A 15,416-nucleotide genomic window follows, 5' to 3' on the forward strand; every position below is an offset into this window, starting at 1 on the left:
AAGTGAATCTTAATTAAATTAGATATAAATTCATTTAAAAGTATCTGCATTTACATATATAACTATTAACATCTTTATAAAAAATGATCTGTATTGTATACATGTAAATTAAAGTAGGGATTTAATTTTTAAATTTTTCTATTTGTTTAAATTTTTTAAGCTTTTTCTAATATTATGTTTAAAACCGTCTGATTTTTTAAAAACTATTTTAGTTTTCAGTTCAACTCCGATTTTTGGTTTAATAGTAACTTAATTATAGTCCAATCCAATTCAATCATTAAAATAGTTTTTTAGTCCAAAATGAGCTATTAACAGCTCTAATCGACGGTCCAATCATTTAGTTTAATTTAATTTTTTAACCATTGCTTTCAACCAGAGTTACTCACTATCATCAATAATCAGCAGCTGATCTTCAACCTTTCACCTTCAATTCGGATGCACAGTTTGGTTAATCAAAATTTATTTGAGTTGTTATCATTTTTTCTTTCTTGGAACAACTATACTTGTAATTAAAAGTTGTTTTATTGTACTCCTTAATTTTCTTTAATTAAAAGTTGTTTTATTTCAAAAAAAAAAAAACAAACAAACCGAGAGAGACTTTGCAAGTAAATGACGAGGCTAACTGGTTATGTGGATTCGAATGAGACTGCTTCTTGTGGCCCGCCAAGTGTCAATCATGACTCTCAAGAAAATTAGAATGGATTCACAAAATTTCTGGACTATAATTCAATCACTACTGCAGAAATTTTAAGTATTTTAGAAGGCATCAATTTTTTTTTTCTCACATATATTCTCATATTAAAGACAATCTTATTTAATGTACTAGCGAGCACTAAATATAAACATCTCTCTTACAAAAAATTCAAACCTTAATTCATTATATCATGAAAAATCAATCTCTTGACTGGACCCACCCTTATTAAATAAGGGAAGGCATGAATATTTGTTGGGAAGAAAATTACTTCGATACCAAAATTCATGGCAATTCAAATGAAGCAATTCGGTTCATACGAGTAATCACAGTCAGAATCATCTATGGATCGATACCATCAAAAGGAAGAGATCTCCTCATGCCTAATTGACAAGTTTTCATCTATTATATTTTCCAAAGAAGTGAATCAGTGTGCGAACTAGTTTACACATCAAACGAATAAAAATATTTTTGATACCAAAAATTTTAAAGAGCCACCTAATAAGTGTAGGAATTTTCTTCTTATGGACAGATCTTGATTGGTTTGTAATCACATGACTCTAAACATGGCCTCGTTTATTCTTATAAAAATGTCGAGGTTCATTGGCTTTTGTTTCTTTTCTCCAAAAAGAAAAAAAAAAAAATTGGAGGGCAATCCTAATGCATTGCTTGACTGACAATAGAAAATGGGAAGCAAAAAAAAAAAAAAATGAAAGAAGAGAAAATGAAGAGAGAGAAAATGGAGGAATGTAATCTTTTCTCTTTATGCTTGGCTGACCAAAAGAAAATAAAAGAGAGAAAAGTTACTAATTTTATATAGATAATAAGAATCTCATTATATAAAATATTTTGATACAATAAAACTTAAAATTTTAACATATTATTTATATAATTGTCATTGTATCGTACTAATGGAATATAAATATTTTTTGGACAGGAACTAATGGAATAAAAAAAATATTTATCCCAAATTATTTTATTTATTTAAAAAATTATTAAATATACAATAATTTAAAAATTTTAAACTACACCCATATATAAGGATGAAAATAAAGGGAGGTAAGAGATGGAAAATGAAAAATATTTATGTATAAATTTAAAAGTAAAGTTTTCTCTCCAAAATCTTCTTATATTTCAAGAGAAAAAAACATGCAGATGTCACATGTTTTTTTTTCCCTCAATTTTCTCCTCCTCTAATTTTTCTTTTTCATTAGCCAAGTGAAGAGGAGTATAGCTTTTCCTTATCTACTTTTCTTTTTTTTTTTAATACTTTTCTCTCCTACCAAGCATAGTATGAATGAGCTCAAGAGTGGCTTGGGTAGCGATTGAATTGATTGTGGCCTAATTAAAAAGGATTTAACCATGATGATTAAAGAATAATTTGCCTATATATTAATCACTTGTAAACCTAACTTGTGTGTAAGATCAGAACCTTAATTGGGCTAAACATAATTTGCTAAAAAGGCCTTAATGTGACATAACCCTGATTAATTACACTCGATAAAGTAGAGTAAAGCTTACATAAGCTCACCAATTGTACTGCTACTGCACTAGCAAATAAAACACTCCCTTTGATTCTTATTATAATTAAGTACTTCCCATTAATCCTTATACTATAAAGCTTGTGATTGAGGCATTGATTTTTTTCCCCTGTAAGTACCCTTTGATTTAGTATTCCCTGACAAATTAACCAACTTCCAAACTAGCTAAATAGCATCATCTAATAATTAATGAGTTTTATCGAGTATAATTTTAAATTTGGGTAAATGAGTAAATTGATCCCTAAATTTTATGTCTAAAAGCATTTGGGATCCTAAACTTATTTTTTGTGTAAAATTCCTCTTCAACTTTTGAAAATAGTATAGTTTGACATCTGTTAACAAAAGTTAATTTTAATCGCTAATTGAGTAAAAAATGACATCAAAAATTAGAAAAAATAATAAAAAAATCTGTCTTTTTTTAATAATTTTTTGAATTTTTATCTGTAATTTTTGAGTCTTTTAATGAAATATTTAGGCTTTTGTTAATTCTTGAAATTTTTTCTTATTATTTTTCTAATTAACTAACAGGTAAAGTTAACTTTTGTTAACAGCAAAAGTCAGAATGCACTGTTTTCAAAAGTTAAAAAAAAATATTGTACAAAAGATGGGTTTAGGGTCCTTGATGCTTTTGGATTGATAGTTTGGAGGTCAATTTGCTCATTTATCTTTTAAATTTTTACCATAATTAACTAATTTTAATCAACTTTGTTAATTTACATAAAATTATTAATATGTATTTATAAAAATGACACGAAGGAATTATATTTTTTCTTATTCCAATGTAAAACTTGAAACCAACCACTCAACAGGTGATAGCTTTTTGTGTAGGGGTTTGCTCTTAGGCACGGCCTAGCTTATAGATTTAGTTTTCAAATTATGGACATGTTTGGCAACAACTTTTTCAAAAATCAAGTATGTCTTTTCAAAGAATTTTTAAAAATCAAAAGTTATTTGAGTAATATTTTTGCTTCAAAAAGCTCATTTGCAATGTTTCTGAAAATTCATTTATTAAAGATTGATCAGAGTGATTTTTCAAAAATTATTTTTGGCTTTTGGACAATTATTCAATTAATTTCTAATAGTAAAAGCTAGTATGAGTTATTTTCTAACTAACTTTCAGTTTTTAAGACTAATTTAAAAAAATGTTTCTAAACATAAATTCTATTTTAATAACTAATTTTTGCCAAACAGATTTTTGATCACAACAATGGAAAATTCCAGAAATCAACAAAAGATATAGCAAATTACAAACTAGACCAATCTATAACTCTCACTTTGAGACTCATGAACATTTGTTATAGTAGCTATGTTGTGTTGGCACATTTAATTTGAAAAAATAGGAGCTAAAAAAATCTTTTGAGAATGATGAACTTTTGAATCACTGTTTGCTGCTAAACGTTCTGAAGATGCTCTCTATGAGTTTTGGTCTTTTAATGGATGGTTGAATATAGATCAACATGATCACAGTTATATTTTTGGATTAGTGCCACTTTCAACCTTCATGAGTGAAGCTCCTACACTATTTTCAGCTCTTCATCTAGCCTCAACTCTTAGTTTTGAGAAGCTTGATTTTGATTCAGATTGCAAGCTATTTGTAGACACAGTCAATTTAGCTAATTTAGCTTGTGATTAATTAGTTAAAGAGTGTCACAAGGTTTTGAAAGGTGAAGTTTTGCTTTGACTCTATAAAAGCCATATGTCAGATCATGAACATACATGATCATAGCCACCAAATTTTTAACATTTTACAAGATATCATATGTTTTTTGATGAAGAATTAGGAAGTTTAATTTTTCTTGAACATGTTTACAAAGATGCCAACACTTGTGTAGTTCATTGCAAATTTTGCTTATAGCATGGTATCTGATTCTACAATTTTTGAGGAACCTCCTTTAGATTGTAGGAATCTTCTCTTTATGTACCATATCAAAACTTCTTAAGGTTTTGGCCTTTTGTATTTTTAAAAAAGGATTATTGATAAATGCTGAATTGTATTAATGAAATGATGTTTTGTGGCTTAAAAAAGTAACCATAGGGAGTTTGCATGTACACACACAAAGAATCTGCAATCTTTTTTTTTTTTGGAAATTAAACAGCTATTGCAGTTTATAACATATTTAACTTTTCACTATAGGAAAAGGGGTTTCATGCACATGTAACATCTACCCAGCCAATATACATATACAATTATTTTAACTAACGCACCCACATACCTATTTAACTTAATCCCCATCTATTTTTGGGTCCATGAGGATAAAACTTACAACACGTTATATTAAAGTGGAAGGCTTATGCCATTGAATCAAATGGCTCTTGGCACGGAGAAATTGTAATCAATATTTGTCCTAATATATTTAAATTCATATAGAAATAGTCCCAACAAAATGCATGCCATCATAATATGACTATTGAATTAACATCATATAGTGTTTTATATATATATATATATATATATAAATAAGCTTTGTCTTTGCTTGTTAGCTTCAAACTAACTTTTGGTACTTTGGCCCCCAAAACAAAAACAAAAAAATTGGTACTTTATTTCACACCTTATGACCATTTCGGACATTCTTGTTATGTGGTCATTGACTTGTTCATAAGTAGGCATGACACTGATGACATTTTTGTTATGTACGATCATTGACATTTTTTGTTGCCAAAAAAAAAGGTAGCCATGCATGTTTTAATTAAACCCGAAAAATTTTCCATTGTCTTTTGGTGACGTGAGTTCCATTAACTATTACTGTAACAAAAACCTAGCTCAAATTTATCCAAACGTTTATTTATATCATGAAATATGCAAGCTAATGGCCATTAATTTATGTGGTAACAATGTCATTTAATTCTATTAAACTATCAAGGTGCCATGTGCGGGGCCTCACCGATGTTATGTATGGGGGGCTCTGAAAAGCTGAATCTGAGCCTGAATTAGATTATGCATGAACTTTTAATATGTATTTACAATGATTTTCATGAGTTTGGAAGGTTTTGCAATGCAAGAAGAGAGAGAGAGAAAGTTGAGATGAGAGAGGAAATTTGTAGCCCAACTCCCCCCAACAATTTGAAATTGCTTATGCCCAACTCTATAAGCACAATACACCTAAATTACTAGCTCTATCAATATTATCAATTTTGAAAGATAATAACATGGGATACATAATATTTTTTATTGTTAGAATGGGATATAGAATATTCTTGGATGTTATATGTATTCACATAATATTATGAATATATTCATAATATTTATTATTTAAGATAATCTATTTATATATTGCAAGATTGCATAGCAGATAATGCAATTGGCCAACTATCATTGAGTTCGTAATTTATGGAAAGCTAAGAACAACCACATTTTAATGGGGGATAACAAACAAATTACAAAATTCTTGTCTCAAGTTGCTATCTCATCTCATCGGAATAATTTAGGCATGATTATGATTTTTTTAACTCTACTCTTTTTGGATATGTGTTCAAAATCAAATCTTAAATTTGTGCACATGAGTAAATTAAGAAAATTTAAAACTAGTCATTCAAATACATTATATTAAGGCTATGTTTGAATGTATATTGATTTGAATTTGAATTTAGATTTGGATAACTAAAACTTCATGGATTTGGACGAAATCTAAATACAAATCCATAATTTTTTTATCTCAATTTCTTTATAATTTAAAATACTATCTAAACCTTGGTTATTTGAAATAAGGAGAATGATAAGTAAAAATCTTGTAAGAAAATTAATGTTAAATTATGAATTTTAGTATTAAAACATGAGAAAAAGAAATATTGAATTTGAAAATTTTAGTATTAAAAAAATCATAATTTGACATTAACTTTCTTCTAGGGCTTTTACTTGTCATTCTCTCTTTGAAATACTCTTCTACCACCTCTTCTTTATGTTAAATTTATAATTTGAAATATTAAACTCATAAATTTTAATATTAGAATTTATTTTTTAAAACTATTACAAAAGAATTAAATACATGAATTTTAAATGTAAAAAATTAAAATATGAGATTTTAAATTTTAAACTTAAATTCAAATCTATCAATCTAAATAGTACTTTATATTATATTTTATGTAAGGTGCATTATTCTTTATATAAATTATCCATTATTCATCTTTTATCCAAAAAAGAATTCTATTTAATGCATGGCCTTGCCATATTGCTAATGATGAATGGTCATTATTTAGATTTATTTATTTGACAAAAATATTTTTATTGATATGTATCCTTTTCCTTTTCACGTTCATCTAATCTTTCTTCAGAATTATTAGCCTAATTTAATATGCATTAAGAAAAATATTTAGATAGACTAACTACACCATGTCATTTATAGCTTATTCAATTAAAATATTTTAAATAATCTAAATAAAATCTTGTGTAACATTTTTTTAATTGATTTTATTTTTATAAAAAAATATATATTTAATTTTTTGTCTTTTCTCTCTACACTATTATTAATGTTAGAATCAATTTATATTTAATATCATCTAAATGTTATATTTTTATTGGATAGACCACAAATGATATGGTGCATCTAATCTACCTAATTATTTCTCTATTTCTCTATGGGTTGATGAGCATTCTACCCTTCAAAGTTCAAATTATTACGTGAATAGCATTCTTTAACTCTTCAAATGTGTAAAAACTTTCTTTAATTTTTAAATTCTAAATGCCTAAAACTCCATCATTAAATTAGAGAAAATGACCGTTATTTTTAAGGGTCAAGATGAGTGTCACATTAGTGTGCGACTGGACCCCACAACTATAATAATAATGATAGTTTTTTTCAACTTAACAATGAAATTTTAAGTGCTTAGAATTTAAAAATTGATAAAAAATTTTGCATATTTTAAAAGTTTAGGATCCAAAATACTATGCATATAATAATTTAGAGTCTACAATACTCTTTAACCTAGGGGTGTTCATGGGACTAAATTTAGAGCCTACACCCCTGTCCTATGTCCCATCACAAAAAAAATTAAGATTAAATTTTTATTTTTTGTCTAGTCCTATCTTGAAAGTCATCATGTTTCATTAAGAATCGGGACGAGACTGGGACAAGATTTGAACATCTCGTTATCCCAATAAATTAGACAATATCAGAGAAAGATTTGGATAATATAATTCATTAAAATTTTAAATCATATAATTTATTAAGTTTAAAATCTAAACAACACAAGTACATAAATCACAACAATTTAAAGTCAATTATTGAATTACATTAATCATAGCTACACATTATAATAGCAATTACAAGTGATTTTTAAAATATAAGAGTAGCAACAACAGGCAAATTAAGTACAATATCAAATTATTATTTTTTTACTTTAGTTGAGATGTACTAAGCTAATTTTTCTTCCAAAAATAAAGTAAGAAATACAATATAAATAAAAGTTATTAAATAGATAGTTATAAAAATAAATTATATTAATATAATTAATATATTATAAAGAAAGATATCACCTTGTTTACTCTGTATTATTAAAATTATCAATATAAAAAACTTTAGTTTTAATGTTAATATAATTAATATATTTAATGTATTTTTAAAATAAAAAATAATATATATATAATATTTGGGATGGGATGTCCTGATGATAATCCTATGTCTCATCTCATCCCCCAATTCTTTCTTATCCTGTCCTGCAAAATCCTGTCTCGATTATTTTTGAGCCAAGACGAGACTCGTCCTACTATGATAGGGATAATACCGGATCAATTGAAATGGGTACAAGCTGAACACCCTTACTTTAACCCATTTAATATTGAACTGATATTATAATTTTTTAGCCAACGAACTGATATTATAGTTGAAAAACTTTTAATTTAAGTAGCACTGCTGTGTTAGGTACAAGTATTTAATATTAATAGATTTTTTTATATTTTAATATAGAAATAATAATATCTTATTATATTTATAAAAAAAACTATTCTTAATTATTCAAATGCTACAAATGATAGTATCTGTATTGGCCAAAAATTGTTCAAAGGTTACACGTAATGTTTTAAATTTTTGACAAGTAATGCTCTAAAATAATAACAAATGGTGTTGTTTGACCGGCAATAGTTTGATTCTTGACTTGAGAAAACTGAATCAAGTTATTTGGAAGAGGTTTTATTCATATTCAATGTATATATTTATGGATAAAAAGTTATTGATAGAAGATATTTTGTTAATAAATATATAAATTAAAATTATGCATCTTGCTTTGATCATATTGCTAAATCTATGATATTAATTTAAATTGTTTATATTATTACTATTTACATTCAAATTTTCAGCAAGTCACCACTATTGATTTTGAATTTTAGTTTTTGTTATAGAATTTTCATGATATTAAAACATTTAAAAAAAATGTACATATACATTCACGAATTTCAAATTTTCAGTTTCTACCATAACTTTATTCTTCCTCATTAACTGAAGGGGATTATTTGAAGTCATAATCTAAATATTTTAGTACATTTTCGGTTAAAAATCATTGAGTGTTTGTGATTTTTTTAAAAGCCATATGTTCTGTGCGTGATTTTGTTACCTAGCTACACACACATAATGTATGTTATTTAAGTTCTTCGTAGAGAGCTTCTTCTCATACCACTGCAATTAATGGAAATTGTCGGCGTCCTCGTTATTCCAAAAGTGCTCATACATATGGTAAATAATTGATATATAGGTTATACAAAAGGGGATTTGAGAATCTAAAATAAAATTTTAATATTTAATATTTAACAAATTAGAAAGTTATAGAAGATATGAGGAGTGTGGGATGTGAAATTGGAAATTCTGACAATCGAAAGTTATGATGTAAATTTTTTTTTTTGGCCGAATGATGTTAAATTATTCAAAATGCAAAATTATAATATAGATATTGATGGATATAGAGATATACATATGGTATAAATATAGATATAGAAAAAATGATTTCTATGACTACATTCGCTCCCTTTTTTATTCATTCCATTAATTTAAATATTAAAATATAATAATATTTAATAAATTTCAATTCCATCTATATATATATAACTTATTTTTTTATATTTTTTTACCTTACTTATTAATTTAATCTTACCCCACACGTAGAGAATGCAAAATTTATTTTATTTACTTTTGTAAAATTTATGCATGATTATGATTAACCTAACAAGAAATACTTATATCTTTAACATATAAATTTGACAGGATTTTAAAATGTCGAGACTCAAAATTACTATGACATGGCATTTGCCTTGTTTAATTTCTCTACTTGAATAGTAATGTAACTTTTATTTGATAGGAGGAATAATATGACTTTATAATATAACTTTCATGATTTCATGATCTTTTTTTTTTTTGGCAACATCATTTCATGATCTGAGGGTTATTTAGATTTATTTTTTTCACAGATTCTAAATTAATGAATCTTTTTCTCAATTGACATTTTTACCAATATAAATTTTCTGGATAATTTAAAATCAAATATAATTTTTTGTCAATCACGCGTAGTTGAATATATAAGAAAATTAATAAAATAATTGCTCATTCAAAAAAAAAAAAACCACTGTAAACAATTCAGGAGTTTGTATAAAGCATAATCACAACAGATTAATCTACAAAATCAAAGGGTTGAAATCTAAGGATACCATAAAATCTAAAATAATTAATAATCCATTGACCTATTTCAAAACCTATAAATACATATCTAATACCAACCTTAAAAAGTTCACTTAGAAGTTAACATCGATGGCTTCTTTTAAAGTTAATGCTCTTTTCTTCATAGCTTTCTCTCTTTCGCTTGCATGCCAAAGCCTTGCTGATGGCAACAACAATACTTCTACGTTAGTCGTAGATGTTGGTCATGGAAAGCCAATCTCCAAATATTTTTTTGGAGTATTCTTTGAGGTAAACATACATTTCATGCAATATTAAAGTTTAGAAAAAATTAATCATTTGATCCTTATAGTTTTGATCCAGTTGAAATTCCATCCCTCAACTTTGACTCATTATAATTTAGTCCCTGAAGTTTTGATTCAGTTTTAAATCAATTCCTGAATTTTGCCTCTTGTAATTTAGTCCTTGAAGTTTTAACTTCTTAAATATTAGTCATTATATTTTAAAAAATAAAATTATAAAGATTAAAAAATATTTTAAAATTTTAATATTTATAATATTTATAAAGATTAAAAGGATTTAATAATTTAAAATATTAGTAATAAATTTTGAAATATTTTTAATTTTTATAATTTTATTTTTTAAAATATAGGGACTGATATTTAAAAGGTTAAAACTTTAGAAACTAAATTGTAAGAGATAAAGCTTAAAAATTAAGTTATAACGAGTCAAATTTGAGGGACTAAGTTACAATTGGGTTAAATTACAAGGATCAAATGATTAATTTTTTTTAAAGTTTATTATTCATAAATATTAGTCATTGTATGCATATATTGCATGTTGCTTTTTCACATTGTCTTACGTAGGAAATTAATCATGCTGGAGCTGGAGGATTGTGGGCAGAACTTGTGAATAATAGAGGTAAAAGTCATTTTCAAAATCTCTCTATAATTAAGATTTTTTATTCTTTAAATTAATCTTAATTAATCGTGGTTTTAGGTTTTGAAGCTGGAGGCTCAGCCCTTCCCTCAGGCATGTCTCCATGGAAAATAATTGGAGATAGATCAAATATTAATGTCCAAACTGAACCTACCTCCTTGTTCCCAACTAATCCAATGGCTGTTAAAATGGATATTCTTTGTCCTTCTCCAGCTAAATGCCCTAATGGTGTCGGTCTTTCTAACCCTGGTTTTTGGGGCATGGTAAGCTTCTTTCTATCTTTTTATTCGGTTTCAAATTTATCCAAAAACTGATTTTAATGGTTCAAATTTAAAATTTTTAACCTGTAAATTTTTCTATATAAATTCTATTTTTTTGGCTAGAATGACAGTTATATAAAATTATTTTTATTTTAAATTTGTGGACGTTTAAATAATAATTTATTAAGATATGAAAAAAAATCAAATCTAAACCGGTCCAAATTGATCTCATCACAAATCAAATCCATTTATTTATTTATTTTTTTTTAACAAAGAGGAACTAGATCCCTTACTATATATATATATATATATAATCTATATATAACATCACTTTTATTTTGATACTTTGTGTATTTCTTTTTCTTTTTTCAGAATATTGAGGAAGGGAAGGAATATAGAGTTATATTTTATCTTCGTGCCTTAGGGTCAATCAATTTGAAAGTGGCATTTACAGGAGCAGATGGAAAAGAGTTAGCTTCAAATAACATCAAGTACTTGACAATTTCACTACACACACTATTAAATAATTACTTCCTCTTTATAAATTATTTAATTGGTTATACACATTATAATAATATATGTTATTTTTTTTAGGGCTCTTGCAACTTATGTTGCAAAGTGGAAAAGGTTTGAGACTATTCTAAAAGCTAAAGCATCAGATGTTCAAGCAAGCCTTCAATTAACAACTAACCAAAAAGGAGTTATTTGGTTGGATCAAGTTTCAGCAATGCCTTTGGATACATATAAGGTCTTCAATACTTTAACGACTCAACTTTTAAGCGTATAAAAAAAAAATATTAAGCATTTATTTTTCTAATATATATTCTATATATTTTCATTTTTAATTAGGGACATGGCTTCAGAAAAGACCTTTTTCAAATGGTGGCTGATCTGAAACCAACATTTCTTAGATTTCCTGGTAAGCTTTGAATTGCCATACAAAATGCTTAAAATTAAAAAAGTTTTGTTACATTTTTATTTTTTCTTTATATTTTACTCATAACATTTTTCCATTGGATTAGGTGGTTGCTATGTTGAAGGTGATTATTTGAGGAATGCGTTTAGGTGGAAAGATACCATAGGACCATGGGAGAAGAGGCCTGGTCATGTAAACGATATGTGGGGTTATTGGGTTGATGATGGATTTGGTTATTTAGAGTTTCTTCAGGTGTGTGCCTTTTAATTCTCAATTTTTAAACTTAGCAAAATGTTATATAGAATAATCATTAAACATTGGTATTATTTTGAAATAGTTATCGGAGGACCTTGGTGCTGCTCCGATATGGGTATTTAATAATGGAATTAGTCATCATGATCAAGTAAATACTAGTGATGTTGATCCAATGGTTCAGGTATAACTTATACTCTTTTATTATTATTTTTTAATAATCCTTTCTCAGTCAATCATTTTGTATACGTTAATTTAATTTATTTTCTGTTAATCAAATTTTAGGAAGCTCTTGATGGAATTGAATTTGCAAGAGGTCCTATCACGTCAAGATGGGGCAGGCTAAGAGCTTCTTTAGGTCATCCCAAGCCTTTTGATTTGCGATATGTTGCTATTGGAAATGAGGATTGTGATAAGACAAATTACCAAGGAAACTACCTCAAATTTTATAATGTCATAAAGCATGCATACCCAGATATGCAAATCATATCAAATTGTGATGCTACTCAGAAACCCTTGAAGCATCCAGCAGATTTGTATGACTTCCATATATATACAAGTGCCAAGAGTTTCTTTGCACTGTATACTAAGTTCGACAACATGCCTCGTTCTGGCCCTAAGGCTTTTGTTAGTGAATATGCTGTTACGGGTAAAGATGCTGCAAATGGAACCCTCTTGGCTGCATTGGGTGAAGCCGCATTCCTTATGGGACTAGAAAAGAATAGGTATGTTATCATTAGAGTCGATAATTCAAGCCAGCTCAAACTCGCTCAAAAAAAATTAGAGCCGAACTTTGTTATATGAGCTTTTTTAAGAGGATATGATACCTCAAGCCTGATCTAAATAAGCCCGACTGTTAAAATTTCTAACTTTATATGTATATAGAATTAGCAATTTTAGCCAAGCTCAACAAGCCAACCCAAACTGATCGAAAAAAGTTAGAATCGACTTTGGTTAATCAGCTTTTTTAAAAGGGTAGGATGCTTCAAGCCTCACTTATATAAGCCCGACCTGTTTGAATTTTCGGCTTTAGTTATTATTGAATCATGAAAATTTTATACTTAGTCATTAAGTTAGTGAACCACTAATTGATTATTTTCATATTTTCCCAAACAGTGAGGTTGTTGAAATGGTTAGCTACGCACCACTCTTTGTTCATACCAATGATAAGAGGTAGTAATTTTTTTTAATCCTTTTTTACTATGAACTTTCTTCCATCATTTTACATGATTAAGATTTATGAAATCTATTTGTAAATAATTATATATAGGTGGTTACCCGATGCTATCGTATTTGATTCTCATCAAAATTATGGAACTCCAAGCTATTATTTGCAAAAGCTATTCTCAGAGTCGAGTGGCGCAACATATCTGAACTCAACACTTCAAGGCTCTTCTTCAGTTGTTGCATCTGCAATTGCTTACACGAGTTCAACAAACAAGAAGAGTTACATAAGAGTAAAGGTATACACATAATTAACCCTTGATGATCTTTCATTCCAACCTAAGATATTAAAAGCCTTAAATTTTTTGTTTTTCTTATTTGAAATTCGAAATATTTGTGTAGGTTGTGAACTTCAATGACAATCCTGCAATTTTTAAGATCACTTTCAATGGTTTAGAAGTAATAAATGAAAAACTTTCTGAGGCAACAAAGATAGTGCTTACATCTCCAAATGTAATAGACGAGAACTCCTTCGAAGTGCCTACAAAGGTGAATTACATATATATCCCTTTGTTAATTTGTTGTATTAAAATTGGTCTATGAATTAAATAAAGGTCTTTTGAAAAATATTCCTTATATATGTTTTTATGTGTGCAGATAACTCTGGTGCAAAGTTCATTAGAGAATTCTGGAAAAGACTTGACTTTCAAGCTCCCTCCAAATTCAGTCACTGCTTTTGATTTTCCAAAGTGATGGACCACTTTTGAAGACAGGGGCATATAAGCAATAAAAATTTAGATCCCGTGTAAATTTTCATTTTAAAATCAGATCCCTTAGGCAGCGTAGTGAGGGCATCAATTCAATAAATTAGTTTTAGACTTTTTTTTGTTAATTAGTTTCAGGCTTTTTTGTTTGCAGGGCCTTGACCCATTTTCAGAAAACTATTATGCAGAAAAAATTAATTACTTCTTAATTATTCCTTTTTTTGGCTGATAAATATTAATTATTCCTTATTATTTGCGTTTCAATTTTTCAGATTCTTTTTTTTTCCTTTTCCTTTTCCTTTTATTATTATTATTATTTTTTTTGGTTGAGAAGTTGATAGCTGACAATGACATTGGAAAACATATGGGCCCTTTTGTCTGCACATAGTTGGATACCATGTAAGCTTGACGCTTTGGAGCACTTGCGTGCTTTCACTTATAATCCAAAAAGTAGGTTTTTTTTTTAATTTGGTGGGGATTAACTTGTAAATTGAAACCTAATACATTATTTAAAAATTTATATAAATTTTAAGACAAGTTGTTTTGTTTTTTCTCTTCTTTCTTAAGTTGGGTGATAATCTTCCTTGCGTAGCATGGGAGAATACTTTTATATCCTTTAAAAAAATATGTTCAGATTAATTAAATAATTGAGATGTTTGGCAATCAGAAAACATTTCGTGCCTTAAAATATTTATAAGGAGATAGAAAAAATAATTGCATAAAATGTGAAGAACTGAAAATTTTTCAAAAAATAACTTTAGATGCAAATTTTGGTGGAATTTTGATATATTCTACTATAAATGAGTTTTTTGGCCAAAAACTATGGTGTGTTTGGATTGATGGGGATTTGGATTTAAATTTGGATAAGAATCAAATCCTTTATTTGGATATACTAGAATTTAAATAGTATTTGAATTGATAAATTTGAATTTCAAATGTTACATTTGAAATAATTTCATATCCATGCATTTAAAATTATTTCTTTGGTGGAATTTTGATATATTATACTATAAATGAGTTTTTTTTTGCCCAAAAGCTATACATGAGTTTTTTTTTTGGACAAAGGCTATACAAGAGTTTGAAGAAACATCCTTTCTAGTCCATACCTTTTTTTGCCATAATTTCTTGTCAATACTTGAAGTAACAAATTTATTTAACTATAATTAAGTGAAACGTTATGAAGGATCCAAATTTTAACAAAATTTCTTAATGATTTTTGAATAAATGAGTAAATTATCTCTTAAATTTTAGATTGAGCAGCATCATAAACTTTAAATTTGTTTATTATATAAAT

General features: G+C 27.3%; 1 protein-coding gene across 1 annotated transcript; it reads left to right on the forward strand.

Annotated features, from left to right (window-relative positions):
• Nucleotides 1–9,959: 9,959 nt before the first annotated feature.
• Nucleotides 9,960–14,132, forward strand: LOC129290997 (alpha-L-arabinofuranosidase 1-like). The gene is made up of 13 exons (XM_054928112.1): nucleotides 9,960–10,118; nucleotides 10,694–10,748; nucleotides 10,827–11,029; nucleotides 11,399–11,496; nucleotides 11,621–11,774; nucleotides 11,876–11,945; nucleotides 12,049–12,194; nucleotides 12,280–12,378; nucleotides 12,480–12,919; nucleotides 13,311–13,367; nucleotides 13,465–13,657; nucleotides 13,761–13,907; nucleotides 14,016–14,132. Exons 1-13 carry the CDS (start codon nucleotides 9,960–9,962, stop codon nucleotides 14,109–14,111), a joined length of 1,917 nt encoding a protein of 638 aa, XP_054784087.1. The 3' UTR covers nucleotides 14,112–14,132.
• Nucleotides 14,133–15,416: the final 1,284 nt, after the last annotated feature.

Source organism: Prosopis cineraria, unplaced genomic scaffold, assembly GCF_029017545.1.
Source record: "Prosopis cineraria cultivar Desert tree isolate PC_DT_omini unplaced genomic scaffold, ASM2901754v1 PC1, whole genome shotgun sequence".
Lineage (NCBI taxonomy): Eukaryota > Viridiplantae > Streptophyta > Magnoliopsida > Fabales > Fabaceae > Prosopis > Prosopis cineraria.